At 35.3% G+C, this 20,464-nt stretch overlaps 1 protein-coding gene across 4 annotated transcripts in view; it reads left to right on the plus strand.

Annotated features, from left to right (window-relative positions):
• Window positions 1–20,464, plus strand: part of LOC127833250 (cAMP-dependent protein kinase catalytic subunit PRKX-like) — a 74,832-nt gene that overhangs the window by 28,282 nt on the left and 26,086 nt on the right. For all 4 annotated transcript variants that reach the window (XR_008027277.1, XM_052358413.1, XM_052358414.1 and 1 more), the window contains exons 4-5: window positions 11,598–11,717; window positions 14,191–14,286. Coding sequence is in view for 3 of the 4 variants with exons in the window: in XM_052358413.1 (XP_052214373.1) it covers window positions 11,598–11,717; window positions 14,191–14,286 (216 nt within the window). In the remaining variant the exon portion in view is untranslated. The remainder of the gene's footprint in view (window positions 1–11,597; window positions 11,718–14,190; window positions 14,287–20,464) is intronic.

Consider the following 20,464-nt stretch of genomic DNA (forward strand, 5'->3'; position numbering starts at 1 on the left):
TATCTCTCTAGAATCAATTAAACTCGTGAAAGCTACACGTGTATTTGTTTAACAGTGTTTTTTAACCATTTTGGGAATTAGGCTGGCTCGCTTTGGATTGGGAAAATTCTTGGTGTTTTGACTTAAATTGGGAATTTAATTAGTGTTGTTGTTGTTTTACTAAAATATGCTTTAAAATTGAGAATACAAGTGTTATAAGTATTATATTTACTAAGGTTGAACTTGTATAGCTGGATGGAAAATGAACAAAATGTTGAGATCTAAAAAAAATAATTAGTTTGTTGTTTGGAAAACTTCAATGAAGAATTTTTGGTCCCATTTGGGAAAAATATTTCTTTTTTCCAATTGGAAATGGGGCCAAATACTGGACCCGATTTTGAATGAAAAAAATACTGTTTAAAGATTTCAAAAATGTTCCTTGAGAAAAAGTTATTTTTGCTACATAAATTGTTGTAAGGTTTAGCATTAAAAAAAATTGTACTTCTAATTTATCAATGAAATGTGTAGTATGTTGTATGAGATCATCTCTTTTACATTATAAAGCAGTGAGACACTGGCTGTTAATTACATGCATCAATTTTTTTCTTATAAACACCTGTAACAGTAAACGAACAAAGGTCCATAGGTAAATTATTCTGTTTACAGAGGTAATTTGAAGCTCAGAATATCCTCAATAGGGCTGTTTTAATTGGAAATATTTAATGAATTTGTCACATAAAAAGTATCAGTATCAAATAATATCAGACAATAACAGCCCATAATGCTAAGACAATCCCAATATATTATAATACCTTTGGTTGTGTTTAAATAACGAGCATTATTATCAAGTTTATGAGGTGCTGACAGTCTCGGGGAAAAAACAACAACAATTATAATGAAAAAAATCTGGACTGACACTGTGAAAGAACTCGGCGCTGTTGTACTTTATTTGTTTCTTAAAAAGATTGCAAAACATGATATGGAGGTTATTAATATCGATGTTTAAGATTTATTGATTTGGGTGGCTTAAAATCTGACATTATTTTATGAGTATTTGTGAAACTGCTGAAATTGGCAAATTTTGCCAAGGAATAGTGTAAGAAGATTAATTTGCTATGGTTTTACCATTACTTACTGATACATCATAATTTGATGTTAATAGTGAAAACCACAAAATAAATCCCAAACGAACAAACTCATAAGTGTTTATTTAAAGAATTTTTAACAACATCATGAATAAATAAATCCCTCTTATAATAATACATATTTAGCTCACCTGATTGCTCAGGTGAGCTTTTGTAACCGGTCTTTGTCCGTCGTCCGTCCGTCCACATTTGTTCGTAAACACTCTAGAGGCCACATTTATTGTGCGATCTTCATGAAACTTGGTCAGAAGATTTGTCCCAATGATATCTCGAACGAGTTCGAAACTGGGTCATGCTGGGTCAAAAACTAGACCACTAGGTCAAAAAAGGAAAAAACTTGTAAACACTGTAGAAGTCACATTTCATGCCCAATCTTCATGTAACTTTATCAAAATGTTTGTCTTAATGATATGTTGGTTGAGTTCAAAAGTGGTTCCGGTCCGTTGAAAAACATGGCCGCCATTGGGCGGGGCAGTTTTCCATATTTGGCTATAGATCTCAGACGAGTTCGAAAATGGTCCAGATCGGTGAAAAAACATGGCCGCCAGTGGGCAGGGCATTTTTCTCTATATGTATATAGTGAAAACATGTGAACACTCTAGAAGTCACATTTTTGGCCCAATTATCATGAAATTTGGTCAAAACATTTGTTTCCTTGATATGAGAGTTGAGTTTGAAAATGGGTCCGGTCAGTTGAATAACATGGCTGCCGGGGGGGGGGGGGGGGGGTCAGTTTTCCTTATTTGGCTATAGAGAAACCTTGTAAACACTCTAGAAGTCAAAATTTTGCCCAATCATCATGAAAGTTGGTCAAAACATTGGTTTTATTGATATCTTGGACGATTTCGAAAATGGTCCAGATCGGTGAATAAACATGGCCTCCAGTGGGCGGGGCATTTTTCTCTATATGTTTATAGTGAAAACATGTGAACACTCTAGAAGTCACATTTTTGGCCCAATTTTCATGAAATTTGGTCAGAACATTTGTTTCCTTGATATGAGAGTTGAGTTCGAAAATGGTTCCTGTCAGTTGAATAACATGGCTGCCAGGGGGGGGGGGGGGGCAGTTTTCCTTATTTGGCTATAGAGAAACCTTGTAAACACTCTAGAAGTCATAATTTTTGCGAAATCATCATGAAAGTTGGTCAAAACATTGGTTTTATTGATATCTCGGACGAGTTTGAAAATGGTCCAGATCAGTGAAAAAAAAATTGCCGCCAGTGGGCAGGGCATTTTTCTCAATATGTATATAGTGAAAACATGTGAACACTCTAGAAGTCACATTTTTGGCCCAATTTTCATGAAATTTGGTCAGAACATTTGTTTCCTTGATATGAGAGTTGAGTTTGAAAATGGTTCCGGTCAGTTGAATAAAATGGCTGCCAGGGGGGGGGGGGGCAGTTTTCTTATATTTATATAGTAAAAAAAGCTTGTGAACACTCTAGAAGTCACATTTTTTGCACAATCATCATGAAACTTGGTGAAAAAATTGGTTTTTATATATATCACATAATTAATGCCATAATTATTACCCTTAGATTGTCCAAATTTTCATTATATTATACAAAATCCTTGTAAACACTCTAGAGGTCACAATTTTGTTTCAGATTTTACGAATCTTGGTCAAAATATTTATTTTTGTAAGCAAAGTTTGATGTTTGGTAAGGGGGGTCTACTCGAAATATAGGTCACCAGGTCAAATCTTACAAAAACAAAATCACTCCATATGCCAGAGTTTTGGTTCAATAATGATGAAACTTGACCTGATGTTTGTCTGGACAATATCTCGGTCAAGTTTGACGTTTGTTAAAGATTGAATGAACCGACTCCTCTCAGGTGAGCGAACTAGGGCCATCTTGGCCCTCTTGTCTTTTTTCAAAGGGCTTTCTTTATAAAATTGTATGGGAATTTCAAGGTGTCATTGGTGCATGTAGCAAGATTTCAATTCTTAAATTTGTGCAAGAAACAGAGGCAAAAATCTGAGATGTTCTAGTGCTAATTAGTCATTACAGAAGTTCATGCTGTGAATTTGCATTAGTCTGGTACCTATGAATGTCTAATATGTTTTAAAGTTTCCCGTTTCAACCCTGCTTTAATGTCACACTGGAACTTAAATACATAATTATCTGATGTATTTTTTTTTTTTTTTTTATTTAAACACAATTTATTATCATGGTATACCTTAAGATTGATTTTGAGAAAGCAAAAGTAAAAATATTATCCATGGACTGATTCAGGTGTAGAATGTATTGAGTAAAATTTAATAGCTTGTTACAATGTATACGAAATATCTTGAAGATGTCTTGAATCAACATCAAACTATCTGTGTTTATACATTTCTTGAATTCATTTTGCCAAAATGGGTTGTTAATATTATATATGATTATTTTATTTATAAATTTTTTATTGTATTGAAGTGTATGTCTCAAATTCTTAAGACTCTGTTTGTAATGATCATTATAATTATCAACTGAATGATGAGTAAAGACTTGAGCTTGTTTTCATCTCAAAATGTACAGAGAAGCTTTTCATTATTAAAACCTCACCTATTCTTCAAACGTAAACCTGTAATTTATCAGTTTTAATGTTCCAATACAAACACCATTTTAAATATCTTTGATTTGCAATTAATTCTCTTAATGTGCTAGTTATGGCATAGGGGATTATGTTTGTAATGTAGAATTACTTTACCAGGCCTATTAATCATACCGCTAATAGTGAGCCATGCAAGGGAAGTAGAATGATTTTTTCAACTGGTTATCATGATATTACTTACAATATACAAAGAGTAATCTTCATTTGTTACAAAATGGCTCATTTATTCACGTAGGATGAGGCCTTTTATTGCTGGGTTTAACTGGTATCAAATATAAGTTGTAATTTATTATGAAGCAGAATAATGATTGGGAAAGAATACGTCCCAGTCTATAGTAGTAGTTATTTAAAACAAAGCTGTTTTTTGTTTGTTTGGAGTGCCTGACTACTTTAATAATACTTAAATAAATAATGTGGAAATATGTTAAATTTTGCGCAGTGCTTGTATAATGCCTGATTTCTGGCATGCTTTGTTTGAAACTTTGAAAGGCGCTAGACCAGCAAATACCTGATTTATGGTAGTGGTGTACTTATTTACAAATTTTCAGGCATCAAAAAATCCTCTTGTCACTAAAAATTGTTAGTGAAGATGAAGGTTTGCTTAGAAAAGTTTTTAAACTACTCGACTTGCCAGGTGAATGCTTTTTACTGGAAATATTAATCCAATGCTGCCACACCAATTAAAAGTGTTAACTAGACAGTTAATTAAAAAGAAACACAAAGAAACTGCACTTTTATTCTGATAATTTTAATGACATATTAAAACAAAAACAATAGTCCAATTTGGGTGGATCAAATGCCCTCAATTTGTGGATGACGATGTTTTAAATAGTGTTTATACAGTGGAAAGGACCATAGTTCTTTCTGTGAAGTATTGATAATTTGGGTTATGTATGTTTCAATCAATTTCCTTTTTACTTTACAATTGACTTTTTACAATGTTGGTTAAAATATTATTGAAAGGGAATAATTCATGATCAACAGAGTAGCCAAAGTTTACCCAGATAATTTGTCAATCAAGCCTGTCTTTGAAAAATTGTCCTGTTTGCTTGTTATAAGATAAAATGTTTTTCTAAAAAAAGCAAGCACAGAAAGCAGATTTATCTGAAGGGCAAGACTAGATGGATTGTTGGGCCTACCCGCCCTGCAGGGCCAGTGGCTATGAAAAAAGTGTAGATGCTTTAAATTTGTATTTGGCACAACAGCAACAAAAGAGTAAGGCATTAGTAGTACAAACAGGTTGTATTACCCGTTGTGACATCATTTATATGTAACGTCACAACTTCGGTCTCAACTTGTACAATATTTAAGGAATTAGTGAATGTAATAGGTTATATTGGTAGTATAGATATGGTTACTCGGGAATTGTGTATATGTTTTGGATATGGCATTATGTATATGTAATTAAATTGTCATTAAATTACAATACGAGTTTGTCTTTGTGATGTATATTTAACAAAACTCAAGATGCCTCACTCTTTTGTTGCTGTTGTGGTATTTATTAATAATGTTGAAACCTCAGACTGTCATTCTTGCATATCTGCACATTTTCATTGTAACCCTTCTAAGGTGCCAGCTTGCCAAATATATATAGCAGCAATCGGCGACCATAATTATGTTGGCCATCAGGCAATTCAAAATAAGCTCAACTTTTTATGTCCCCCACTATAGTAGTGGGGGACATATTGTTTTTGCCCTGTCTGTTGGTCTGTCTGTTGGTCTGTTGGTCTGTCTGTTTGCGCCAACTTTAACATTTTGCAATAACTTTTGCTATATTGAAGATAGCAACTTCATATTTGGCATGCATGTGTATCTCATGAAGCTGCACATTTTGAGTGGTGAAAGGTCAAGGTCATCCTTCAAGGTCAGAGGTCAAATATATGTGGCCAAAATCGCTCATTTTATGAATACTTTTGCAATATGGAAGAGAGCAACTTGATATTTGGCATGCATGTGTATCTCATGGAGCTGCACATTTTGAGTGGTGAAAGGTCAAGGTCAAGGTCATCCTTCAAGGTCAGAGGTCAAATATATGTGGCCCAAATCGCTTATGTTATAAATACTTTTGCAATATTGAAGATAGCAACTTTATATTTGGCATGCATGTGCATCTCATGGAGCTGCACATTTTGAGTGGTGAAAGGTCAAGGTCAAGGTCATCCTTCAAGGTCAGAGGTCATATATATGTGGCCCAAATCGCTTATTTTATGAATACTTTTGCAATATTGAAGATAGCAACTTGATATTTGGCATGCACATTTGGAGTGGTGAAAGGTCAAGGTCAAGGTCATCCTTCACAAGGTCAAGGTCATCCTACAAGGTCAAACATCATATAGGGGGACATTGTGTTTCACAAACACATCTTGTTTCATTTAAAATTACATGTAACATTTCATATGGTTATACTTTTAATAAGTGTGTGTACACATTTATTAGCAAACATTTATAATGCCAAATATGATGATTTACATCAAACACATTGCAATCTATAATAACAATGGCTATTTCTTATGACAAATAAATATGATACTGTATTGCCTTGGTTGAATAGCGGTAATATTTATTGTACTCTGTTGCCACCTAAATTCAGGACAAAAACGTATAAATATTTTGTTAAGTGGTGTGAAACAGTTGTATTTATAATGCCAGCTTATGCAAATATTAAATGCTTGAGAACTAATTACTTGGATATTTCTCAAGACTCTAAATAGAGTATTTGCTTTTGCACTGGTAAAATGGAATTTGTAGATATTGAAATTTCGTACTTTAACCTCTGAATGCTATTTATTTACACAAGAATCTAAGGACATTTTGTATAAGTGAATTGTACTGATCAGTGAAGACTGACACCAAACGTTTTATTTACATCCATCACCTATTTTAAAGGCAACGCAGTGGTCAACATTGTTTAGTTTTTGTTCCCATATTTTTGTATGAACATTATGCATTTGTTTAAAATGGTTTATCATTGTAGTTTTTACAGCTGACATTCTTAAAAATAAAGAGAATACAAGATTACTCTTTTCATTTAGTGTGGACTCAATAAAACCTGTTGTTGTATTTATGCTCTCTTTCTTTGTTAGACTGTCTTTAAAATGTTACAACACCATCTTTGGCCTGTGGCAATGATAATTTGGAAGAAAATTGAATCTGTGATCTTTGGATTTGTAAAGTCCAGCACTCCACCAACTGATTACTAGCTGACCCTCTTAGCACTGCAGCGGTAAATTTCAAAGGGCGCAACATTTTCTTCCTTTTGGGTTGTATAAATTTGGCCCGTTCCGGCTTTCAAAGCCTATAAGGGTTGATCCGACTGTGGTTTTGATTTAAACTCTGCAGAACTTGGACATTGTGCGGTACTCCAGAATATCTCGCTCCTGAGATCATTCAAAGTAAGGGTTACAACAAGGCAGTTGATTGGTGGGCCCTAGGGATCCTCATGTATGAGATGATCTATGGGTAAGATTAAGGGACAGCAATGACAACAGTAGTCCTGCGTTGTGTAAGGACTGGCATAGATACTTGGTTGGATACATATTATACTTAATTTCTGCAAAATATTTTCCTTATGCCAGCCCTGACTAACTCATGACAACACTGTGTCCACAATGTTATGGTAATTAGCGTTATTGTGCCTTGATTGTATTTGATAATTGTTGCTTATGAGTTGCTTCATTCAGGATTTTGCTTTTGACCAATGTCTGTATTTGTGTCGTGTTCTGAGAAAATTGGGCTTAATGCATGTGCATAAAATGTCGTCCCAGATTTGCCTGTGCAGTCCACACAGGCTAATCAGGGACGACACTTTCCGCTTTTATGGTATTTTTAGTTTCAAGGGAGTCGCTCCTTACCGAAAATCAAGTTTAGGCGGAAAGTCTTGGATGACACTTTATGCACATGCATTAAGCCCTGTTTTCTCAGAACAAGACACATTTATAAAAATGGCTTTGACTTCCGAAGGCTTTCCAACTGCTGATCTTAATTGTCTCACTGAGCGTTTGAGAAGTGGTACTTCGATAGGTTTGAGCATCATGCAACAATGATTGACAAGTCGCTTAGCACTGTTGTTTAAGGGCACGTACTGCCCGCAATGTCTGCATGAAAGTATGAAATATTTCTGATATTTGTTATGATATGTGCTTTATAATAATAAAACAATAGACAAGTCAAGTAAAGACATTCAATTTGCCAAGCTTGTCTGTGTTAACTTAGGTTCAACTTGCACTAGCATGAACATTTAAGATTTCTTTTATTTTTAACCAGGTTTTCCGAAGGAAAAAACTGGTTATTAGATTGGCGAATGCGGGCGGGCTGGCTGGCTGGCTGGCGGGCTGGCTGGCTGGCTGGCGGGCTGGCGGAACAAGCTTGTCCGGGCCATAACTTTGTCGTTCATTGTGAGATTTTAAGATCATTTGGCACATTTGTTAACCATCATTAGACGGTGTGTCGCGCGAAAAAATTACGTCAATATCTCCAAGGTCAAGGTCACACTTTGAGTTCAAAGGTAAAAAATAGCCATAAATGAGCTTCTCTGGGCTATAACTATGTTATTCATTATGAGATTTTAAAATCATTTGGCACATTTGTTCACCATCATGGGACGGTGTGTCGCACGAAAGAATCACGTCAATATCTCCAATGTCAAGGTCGCCACGACTAAAAATATATTTATTTTAAAACAAACTTACAAAGGGGGTTAATTTTGTTTGTTCATTTCAAAAGTTCAGTTTGAGTTGTCTCCCTTTATCAGATTTTTTTTCACAATGAAAACCTGGTTTTGTGACAATTTTGTCCCTTGTTCTGTGTTATAATATATAAATAATTTTTATTATAAAATTGTAAGATTCATAACATCAAAACAATATGTATTCATTTGTAACAAGTCAATATAAATGAGTTTTTGATTTCTCATACTTTCAGATGATTTCCAAAATTTACCGTTTGAGTGCAATGGTATCTTCAAAAATAGTTCTCAACTTGAATTATTTTGTTAACCCTTTCCCACTCAGAAGCAAATTGAAAATGGCTATGTGCAAACAGCATAAAACCAGAACAGCCTGCGAGTAACTCACAGTCTGTTCAGGTTTTATGCTGTTTGCTGCTCATCAGTAACTAAGGGTTGGAAATGAAGCCTTAAAAACTTGAATCTAATAAGAAAGGTCTTTAATTAAATGTAACTTTCTAAAGACCTACAAATGTGTCAAAATGCGTATCTAAGTTGCAAATTGTTAAATAATGAATAGTTTTCTTGGGCTCTGATAAGGGGGCTATGGTTTTCTAAGTTAAAAATTTCCCAAATCACATAATTGTACAGGGGTTCTTAAAAAACAATTTTAAGCATGTAAAAATGTGCTTGTTGACATTTACCGGTATATAATGTGGGGATATTGGGCCCAGGTTGACATTAATGATTTACCGGTATATAATGTGGGGATATTGGGCCCAGGTTGACATTTACCGGTATATATTGTGGGGATATTGGGCCCAGTGTGCTTGTTGACATTTACCGGTAGATAATGTGGGGTTATTGGGCCCAGTTGTTATGAAGATACAAGCAGGTCTGTTGGAAGGCTGGTCATTCGTTCATCTGCATAAAGTATTAAAGTATCTTCCAAGATTGACCCTTTGTAAGTCCAGACCAAATTTCAGCTTTTATGGAGTGTTTCATTTTGAAGAAGTCTCTATCAAATGAAAATCTCATCTCTGCAGAGAGTGCAGGCGGCAAAACTTAATCTGGACAATACATAACCCTTTACCACTTAGATATGTATTTTGACGCATTTTAAGTCCCTTAGAAAGTTACATTTATTTAAAGACCTTTCTGACCTGATTCAAATTTTAAAGGCTAAAGCCTAAAACCTGAACAGACTGTGAGTTACTTGCGAATGGTCTTAGCAGGTTTTATGCTGTTTGCTCAAAGCCATTTTCACTTTGCTTTTGAGTGTTAAAGGGTTATTAGTCACAGTCATGAATAAAGTCTGGTTTTCATAGTGCAGGGCTAAATGATCAACTGTCTTCATAATGTGTCTATTTTTAGAACTCAGCACTAAAGAGTACCTTTATATTTTTCATTTATCTGAAGAAAAAAACCCATGACATTTTCTTTTAGCCAAAGAACATTGCCTTTGCACTTCTAAGGCTTAAATGTAATGGAATTTCATGTAAAGAGATTATTTTCTCGTCTTAAGATTGTTTTTTCTGTGTCAATTTTCATCTAAAATTATCACTGACATTTACAATTGTAAAATCTGTTAGGTGTTCATTAGAGATTTGTTAGGGCTATTTATTTTTCTGGGTATTTTGTTGAAAACAAACATTACTAGTTTAGTTCAATTATTATTTTAATAAAGTCCACTGAGATTTGCCTTCAAGATATTCTGTAATTTATTGGAACACATTATGGTTTCATAAATACCAAATATTGCATAATTTTATTGTTTCAAGAAGAAAAATTGAGAAGGGAATGCATTATTTTCTAATTTAGGTGAATGCTATTTTCCTTTCCATTTGATTTGTTTAATTTATTGATGAAAATAATTTGTTTAATTTATTGATGAAAAACATAAATTGCATGTACTTTTATGTCAGTTATATTTATCAGTAAAACTGAGGTTAAAGTACACTCAATTATAAATTTATTTGTTCAAGTCCTACCCAATATACAATAATTTAAGTCAAAGACATGTCACATAACATATGTGTTCGAACAAAGTAGAAAATGTTAAAAGACCCATTCAGAGACTGTTATGTTAAGTAAATAATAAAATAATTAAGAAGACAAGTTTATTGGGGCTGCTATTAAATACTTAATGATGTTTGTGTGGTTATTGACGCAGGCAGATTTCTAAAGTTTGCCTCGTCATTCAGATGACATTTCACATGGCACATTCTTATATTGATCCAAACATTTATCCATTTATTCATTAATAAGGAAAGGCAGTTTTAATGAATTTGTTGACAATTTTCTTCTCAGTAAAAGCGTGTCGATGATTTAAATGTCAGCATTTTATTTTCTAGATCGTTTAACTCTGCATGAATATGAAAGAGGCAAGTTAAATAAAATATTTAAATTATCTTAGAATAATGGTACCATGAAGGAAAATGTTGTGTAATCAATTGAAATTCAAAATGACCAAGTTTAGGCCAATACCGACTTGTTTCTTTGTATTTGCTGTGGAACTAAAGAATATGTCTATGTGTCATATGAGCAAATCTGTACAGAATGGTGGGACATCCCAATAGTACATTATCATTTGTACTGGAAATTGAGCCTTTGACTCAAAAGTACAGCAAACAATTACATGCAATAGAATAAAACACCAATTAGTTGATTTTCCAGCACCACTTCTTTAGAACTTTAATTCTTGGTTTTTAGTCATCAACGTTTAATCTGTTTTGATAAAAATATTAAAAGATTGTATTTTTAGTAGCTCATTATTTGCTAGGACAGACTATCATTAATATTCTATTTGCCTTTCTAATGTGAAAAGGATACATTCTACATCATCTTGACCAACTCCAAATTCCTTTGGACATGTCAGAGCATATTTTAGAAAGTATTTTACAATTATATAAGTTGATTATTTTAGTATAAACTCTTGAAGCTATTTCTATCTTGTTGATTCAGACTCTTGTATCTAGTACTCCTGAACCATATGAATCATCAACTGAAAAAAATCCCATTCAAATGATTGTTTCCAAAGCTTGTTTGCTGGAGCCATTGTTGTGCCTACCTACACAACACCGTCACCACTTGGATTGCAAGAACAGCATGTTACTCATCACTGTGCGTATTTTTGCCATGTTTTATGATGACCTCCGTAACACTGTATACTAACTGCAAGGCTGACTGCATGTGTTGTTTGTGTGTCTTGGCAGGACTTGGACATTGTGTGGCACGCCAGAATACCTCGCACCAGAGATTATTCAGAGCAAGGGCCACAGCAAGGCGGTAGACTGGTGGTCATTGGGAATACTCATCTATGAAATGATCGTGGGGTAAGTGTGAACATAGATGGTCTCTGGCAATACTCATCGATGAAATGATCGTGGGGTAAGTGTGAACATTGATGGTCTCTGGGAACACTCATCTATGAAATGATCGTGGGGTAAGTGTGAACGTAGATGGTCTCTGGCAATACTCATCTATGAAATGATCGTGGGGTAAGTGTGAACATGGATGGTCTCTGGGAACACTCATCTATGAAATGATCGTGGGCTAAGTGTGAACATAGATGATCTCTGTGAATACTCATCTATGAAATCATCATGGGGTAGATGGTCTCTGTGAAAATTCATCTTTGAAATGATGGTAGGGCAAGTGTGAATATAGATAGTCTGTGTGAATACTCATCTTTAAAATGATTGTGGGGTAAGTGCGAACATAGACGGTCTCTGGGAAAACTATTCTATGAAATGATTGTGGGGCAAGTGTGAACATAGATGGTCTCTGTGAAAACTCCTCTATGAAATGATTGTGGGGTAAGTTTGAACATAGATGGTCTCAGGTAATACCCATCTATGAAATGATCATGGGGTAAGTGTGAACATAGATGGTATCTGTGAATACTCATCTTTAAAATGATCATGGAGTAAGTGTGAACATAGATGGTTTCTGTGATAACTCCTCTATAAAATGATCTTGGGGTAAGTGTGAACATAGATGGTCTCAGGTAATACTCATCTATGAGATGATCTTTGGGTAAGTGTGAACATAGATGGTATCTGTGAATACTCATCGATGAAATCACCATGGGGTAAGTGTGAACATAGATAGTCTCTGTGAAAACTCATCTATGAATAATTGTGGGGTAAGTGTGAACACAGATGGTCTATGGGAATACTCATCTATGAAATGATCGTGGGGTAAGTGTGAACACAGATGGTCTATGGGAATACTCATCTATGCATAATTGTGGGGTAAGTGTGAACATAGATGGTCTATGGGAATACTCATCTATGAAATGATCGTGGGGTAAGTGTGAACATAGATGGACTCTGGGAATACTAATCTCTGAAATGATCATGGGATAAGTGTTAACATAGATGGTATCGGGGAATACACATCTATGAAATACCTCCTCAGGTAAGTGGGAACATAGATGGTATCTGAAAATACTCATCTATGAAGTGGTCCTCAGGATAAATTTGAACATAGATGGTATCTCGGAATACTCCTCTATGAAATAATCCTTGGGTAAATGTGAACATAGATGGTCTGTGTGAATACTCATCCATGAAATGATGGTAGGGTAAGTGTGAACATAGATGGTATCCGGCAATACTCATCTATGAAATGATCCTCAGGGTAAATTTAACGAAGATGGTATCTGGGAATGCTCATCTATGAAATGATCCTCAGGTAAGTGTGAACATTATGATGGTCTGTGAGAATACTCATCTATAAAATGATGGTAGGGTTAGTGTGAATATAGATGGTCTCTGGGAATACTCATCTATGAAATGATTCTCATGTAAGTGTGAACATAGATGGTCTCTGGGAATACTCATCTATGAAAAGATCCTCAGGAAAGTGTGAACATAGATGGTCTCTGGGAAGCCTCATCTATGAAATGATGGTAGGGTTACTGAGAATTTAGATGGTGTCTGGGAATTCTCATCTATGAAATGATTTTCATGTAAGTGTGAACATAGATGGTCTCTTTATCATGAAATAGGTAGAGAGTACCTTGTAACATAAAGACTCAAAATCACATAACAAATCCCATCTACATGTACCTGACACAAATATGCCTACTGCTGAGGTAATTTGTTAGCATATTTCACTATCTAACAAAATCTGTAACATAATGATTGAACAATCAAAGCACCAGGGTTGTTCTTATACATGTACAAAGATTTAGTGGATTTCTAATTGGTTGTATTGCATGCTGGCAAGATTGTTGTGGGACTGTTGCTCGCTTGGTGTCAGAATGTTCACACTGGGCTGTGTTGGCGTATCACTCAATTGGATTGCTCTGCAAGGAATTTGCTGCATATGTTCTGACTTCATGTTTTATATCTAGTTATCATAGGTGTTTTTAATTGTATTAAATGTATAACAAGACAGAAGATAGATGATAATACATACATATTTTTTTATTACATATAACCATAGATAAATCTACATTGTACTTGCTTACAAAAAGGGTTTCATGTAAGTTTTATTGAAATATATTATCTAATACATAATTATGTGAAGGTAATTATATTTATTTTAACTTCAGTTCATGTAAAGAATTGTTTGATTACGAAATTTAGTTGAGTTATAATTGTACTATTCAAAGAAAAGTTATTATTGAACTACTCTTATATCATATTTAGGACAAATACAACTTGTAACCCAAAATATACATACATGTATCTTTGCTATTAGTGAAACTTCATAAAAAGTCCCCTTTAAATAATCCTAGATTTTTTGTAGGTTTTCTCCATTCATCTGACATATTTTGGACTATTCTTGTACATGTAGGTTTCCTCCATTCTTTGATGATCAACCGTTTGGCATTTACGAAAAGATTCTGGCAGGGAAAATTGACTGGCCGAGACACATAGACCCAGTGGCAAAGTATGTACAATTTATATGATATATTATATCTTGCGTAAGCAAAACTGGGCTTAATGCGTGTGTGTAAAGTGTCGCCCTATACATGCCTGTGCACTGTTGGGTTTTAGCTCACCTGAGCACAATGTGCTAATGGTGAGTTTTTGTGATCCTCTTTTGTCTGTTGTCCATCGTGATCGCCTTTTGTCTGTTGTCCATCGTGCGTTGTGCATCATGTGTTGTGTGTCGTGTGGCATCAATATTTGCCTTGTTAACACTCTAGAGGCCACATTGAATGTTCAATCTTTATGAAATTTGGGCAGAAGATTGGTCTCAATGATATCTTGGATGATTTCGAAAATGGTGGTTACGTTTGCTTGAAAAACATGGCCACGAGGGGGCGAGGCATTTTTCCTATTGGCTCTTTATGGCTATAGTAAAACATTGTTAACACTCTAGAGGCCACATTTATTGTCCGATCTTCATGAAACTTTGTCAGGAGATTCATCCCAATAATATCTTTGAGGAGTTTGAAAATGATGCCAGCTGCTTTAAAAACATGGCCACCAGGGGGCAAGGACTTTTTTCTTATATGGCTTTATATGGCTTAAGTCAAACCTTGTTAACACTCTGGAGGCCACATTTATTGTCCAATGTTCATGAAACTTGGTAAGAAGATTTGTCCCAATGATATCTTGGATGAGTTCGAAAATGGTTCCGGTTTATTGAAAAACATGGCCGCAAAGGGGACGTGGCATTTTTCCTTAAATAGCTATAGTAAAACCTTGTTAACAATCTAGAAGCCACATGTCCGATCATCATGAAACATGGTCAGAAGATTTGTCCCAATGATATCTTGGACAAGATCGAAAATGAATCCGGTTGCTTGAAAAACATGGCCACCAGGATGCTGGGCATTTTTCCTTATATGGCTATATATGGCTTAAGTAAAACCCTGTTAACACTCTAGGGGCCACATTTATTGTCCGATCTTCATGAAACTAGGTCAGAAGATTTACCCCAATGATATCTTGGTCGAGTTTGAAAATGGTTTGGGTTGGTTGAAAAACATGGCCACCAGGGGGCGGGGCATTTTCCTTATATGGCTATTGTTAAACCTTGTTAACACTTTAGAGGCCACATTTATTGCCAGATCATCATTAAACTTGGTCAGAATATTTGTCCCAATGATATCTTTGATGAGTTATGAAATAGTTCCGGTTGGTTGAAAAACATGTGCACCAGAGGGCAGGTCATCTTTCCTTATATGGCTTTCATAATGGCTATAGTAAAACCTTGTTAACACTCTAGAGGCCACATTTATTGTCTGATCTTCATGAAACTTCGTCCGAAGATTTGTCCAAATGATATCTTGGACGAGTTAAAAACTTGTTCCAGTTGGTTGAAAAACATGGTCGTCAGGGGGGGGGGGGGGGTGCATTTTTCCTTACATGGCTATTGTGAAAACTTGTTAACACTCTTAAAAGTCACATCACATTTACTGTGTAATCTTTATGAGACTTGGTCAGAATATTGGTTTAAGAGATACCTTGGATGAGTATAAAAATGGTTCTGGTCTGATAAAAAAACGTGGCCGCCAGAGTTCACTATTCATGAAAGTTGGTTAGAACATTTGTTCTAATGACATCTTGGGCTGCACAGAATAGGTCAGTTCCTTTGAATCTCAGGTGAGCTTTAGGCCTTTCAGGCCCTCTTGTTATGGTATTTTTCATTTAAAGGAAGTCTATTCATAGCCTGTTTAATCTGTAAGTGTTTTTGTCCCTGACAGCCTGTGTGGACTGCACAGGCTAATTTGGGATGACACGTTATGCTCATGCAATAAGCTCTGTTTTCAGAGAGCTAGGCAGATATATATCCAATTGTTCCCATGTACTCTATAATAGTTCCAGCAGCACCTAGAAATCAGTTCTTTTGTTATGGCATTTATTTATAGTTGGAACATTTCTCTCTCTGTGAGCAATTACATGGAAGATGTAAAGCGAAGTAAAAATGTGCGTGTGCCTCATTCATTAAGCTATAAATACATCGTAATAATGAACATGGTATACTGTCTTGTTCAGATGAACTTTTCTGGCTTGAACAAATGCTAAGAACTTTTCTTTAAGGTTTCATAGCCTATTAGATTCATAAATTGTAAAAAGATTCGTGAATAAAAGACAGATAAATGCCTAGGAATATAACTTTGGGCAAGCAATCCATGAAAATTGAAACTTATTCTTAAAATAGAAGCAGCAATGATGGTTACAAACATTAAGCAACACATGAGTTGATAGAAGTCTTTGAAAATGCATAAATAGTTTATAAAAACTGATCTTCAAAGGCATGAATATTTGATAGCGACTGTACAGAATCAAATGTTATTCAACAGCTCTGTAAATCATAATCTTCCATAGATGGCCTAATTTAAGTCTGTGGAAACGTCATTGATCTTGTATAGAGAGTTGGTGTCACAACCAGATGCATGCCATTCAAAAACACCATGTAGGAGGACGTCTTAAAATCACTGGCGATGACACGCTAGAATCAATATTTGTGGAAATTGGTTGCAAAGCACAGTCGGATATAAACTGCATGAATTGATTTACTGTGGCAAGCATACATGGAACTGTGGGATATTTTTGTGTGGTGATGATATACTGTTTCTTCTTGTTGTTTGAATGATTCACTTTGACACATTTTAACCATTTATGAGAAGTTACAACACCATGTCTAACATAAGTAAGCTGGTGTATCAGTAAAGTGTTTATACTGCAATAGTTGAGGCCACAGTAAGGTCAAAGGTCAGTGGGCAAACTAGAGCTTTCCCTTACTGTTACCTGATCACTAACTTGGCAATTTGAAAGTAAATTGATTCATGATCAGTGTGTGGAGAGGGCATGTCATGCCACAAACCTATGCCAGTAGTCAAGGTCACACTTAGAAGTCAGATGTTGCATATGGGCAAGATACTGGTGTCTTTCATACATATTTATGTTTAGGTGTCTGTTCTTTGTCACATCTTAGGTTTAAATAGTACCGTAATTAATCTATGTTTTTGGACACTTAAAAATAACTTTTAAAATTCGTGTCCGAAAACTTAGATACGAAAAATATTCACAAAATACAGGTGTCCGAAAACTTAGTTCGAAAATGGAAGTGCCCACAAATAGCGTCAATTGTATCAACGACTACCGGTAATAGCACACGCTTTTAAAATTATGCCGTATAGTATAAATTACAGCTATATATGTTTGCAATGCATTTTAAATAATTTTAAAATGACAGAAAGTTACTACAAGGTTGTACTTTGACCAACGAGTTTAAAGATGAGCATGTGATGTACCTCTACTCGCTAGTATGAACCTGTAATAAACGCAATTAAAAAAGCAAACTATGAATTCTGTGTTTGTTCATTTCCGATAGTTGTCTAACACCTTCCATTGTTCGCAAAACTTGCAATATGGTTCATCACACTTAGAAGCGTTAAGTATTTGTCACAGTTATTTTACTGAGAAGGGTTAGTACCATTGCGGTTTGAACCTTTTGGCCTAAAGTGAGAGATTTATTTTTTCTCAGAAATAGAGTTAATATGACTTTATATATACCAGATTGATGTCATAGATATTACTGGTCGATTACTTTACTTTATAAATAGATGTGGCGAGTCTGGGTTCTGTGTTAGGTTGGAAATAAGCAGCTTAAAAATGTTTTGATTTTGTTCTTTCATGCCAAGTCCAATAGAACACATGTGAATCTGCGATGGTTTGCTAGTGAATAAGCTGTGATATACATCAGTTGGGTTAAGTAATCTATCAGTGGAAACACCTGATTACAAAAGCATTCCTAGAGGATTGTGAGATTTTTTGTATGATTTATTCTCAGAAATATCAAGATCGTGTATAAATTACTATTTCATAAGTGTTTGCTGCTAATGCTATAATAATTCACATTTTTAAACACACATTGGCAGACAGAACTTCACTCTTTAGAAATAAGTTATTTGCTTTAACAATTATATGATAATTTTCTATTATATTAGAGCTATTAACAGCAAAGAAAAGACGGCTTTAGGTGGCAAACAAGCATATATATCACACATAATATAGCCAGCGTCATCAAAATGAATCTTTTGTCAAATGCAGCCAGTGTATCTACAGACCAGTCTGTGTATGACTATATAGTGGACAGTGTACATGTGTATCTACAGACCAGTCTGTGTATGACTATATAGTGGACAGTGTATCTACAGACCTGTCTGTGTATGAATAGTGAACAGTGTATCTACAGACCAGTCTGTGTATGACTATATACATGTAGTGGACAGTGTACATGTGTATCTACAGAACAGTCTGTGTATGACTATATATTGGACAGTGTATCTACAGACCAGTCTGTGTATGACTATATAGTGGACAGTGTATCTACAGACCAGTCTGTGTATGACTATATAGTGGACTGTGTATCTACAGACCAGTCTGTGTATGACTATATAGTGGACAGTATCTACGAACAGTCTGTGTATGACTATATAGTGGACAGTGTATCTACAGACCAGTCTGTGTATGACTATATATTGGACAGTGTATCTACAGACCAGTCTGTGTATGACTATATAGTGGACAGTGTATCTACAGACATACATGCTATACGTCCCGGATTGTCCGGGACAGTCCCGGAAATGAAGAACTTGTCCCGCTGTCCCGGAAATCTGTCAAATGTCCGGGAATTAACAAAATCCATATATGCATGTACCTTATCTTAGGCTTAACTGCACCTCGAATCTGTGTATATCTGCAGCGTCTCCATGACAATGCCTACCCGAATAGGCAAACTACGCTGCGTGTCAAAATCAATCAATTAACAGGGGTCCTGTTATCATATCGATTGTCTCAAGTTCGCGGTCAAATTGAAAAGGCGGCATTGTTTAATGTGGTTGTTAATTGACTTTAATCTACTACGTCATTATTTCCCGCTGCGTAAGGGCAAAGGATAGTTGTTCACACATCTGAAGTCCAACATCGCTGAGTAAAAAATTAAAAGCAGTTTAGGTATGCACGTTTAACCGACAAAGAAGTTGAGTAAAAAAGTAAGCATATAAAAACATCATCCTCACTAGGTTTATTATTGTCTTGTTCTAAACCCCCAGTTAACATAACGTTAAAAATAATAAGTGAATTTGAATTGCGTTCGCCATGTCAAAACGCCCAGCAGATTCGTCCACTTGTCCCAGCAGCAAATAAGTGAAATGCGTATGTAAGGTTCAAGACAAGTGGACGACCCGGTCTTAATTACAATAACGCAGTGACGTCACCATCTATGTTTAGAACGCTTACACTGAAAACACGTGGCTTGTATCTCGTAAAGGAAGTAGTAATGTTTAATTTGACGTTAACAGATCAAGTGTATTTCGGATAGGCTTTCGAACTTTTGCAATAAACGATGCGAAACAAAAAAAAAAACGTACAAAAAATGCATATGTCTATAAATATCGCTACATTTTATACATGTCCCGGAAAATCGGCAAAAGTCCCGGACAATTTAACTCAATGTCCCGGAATTGGTCTGAAAAATTATGGCATGTATGCTACAGACCAGTCTGTGTATGACTATATAGTGGACTGTGTATCTACAGACCAGTCTGTGTATGACTATATAGTGGACAGTGTATCTACGAACAGTCTGTGTATGTCTATATAGTGGACAGTGTATCTACAGACCAGTCTGCGTATGACTATATAGTGGACAGTGTATCTCCTGTTTTTTTCTGGAGCTACCATGGCTGCAAGTGGCATATGACCCATTTTAGCACTTTACCATGGGAGCTACCATGGCTGCAAGTGGTATACGACCCATTTTAGCACTTAACCATGATGCAGGGCATTTTATCTAAGTGTGAACTTAAATTGCTTTGAAAAGGATTAATTGTGTATGTGCATGATACTTTATTTTACATTTTAATTAAATTCAAAGCTTACTGATACAATGATAGTGACACCTAATAATGTTTGCAATACAACAAAACGGAGTTATACTATGCAACAAAACTGATTAATAATGAATTATGTATCAGTATAAATTGTTAAAGGTCCATGTGTTTTTATTTTATTAACTATACAGTGACCCATCCAAAATCAGATAAGTTCCTTCTGCTCTCATCTGGAATCCTTTCTCAACCGGACATGTCTTAAGGACCCTGGGATAT

The sequence above is a fragment of the Dreissena polymorpha genome, chromosome 6 (assembly GCF_020536995.1).
Source record: "Dreissena polymorpha isolate Duluth1 chromosome 6, UMN_Dpol_1.0, whole genome shotgun sequence".
Taxonomy (NCBI): Eukaryota; Metazoa; Mollusca; class Bivalvia; order Myida; family Dreissenidae; genus Dreissena; species Dreissena polymorpha.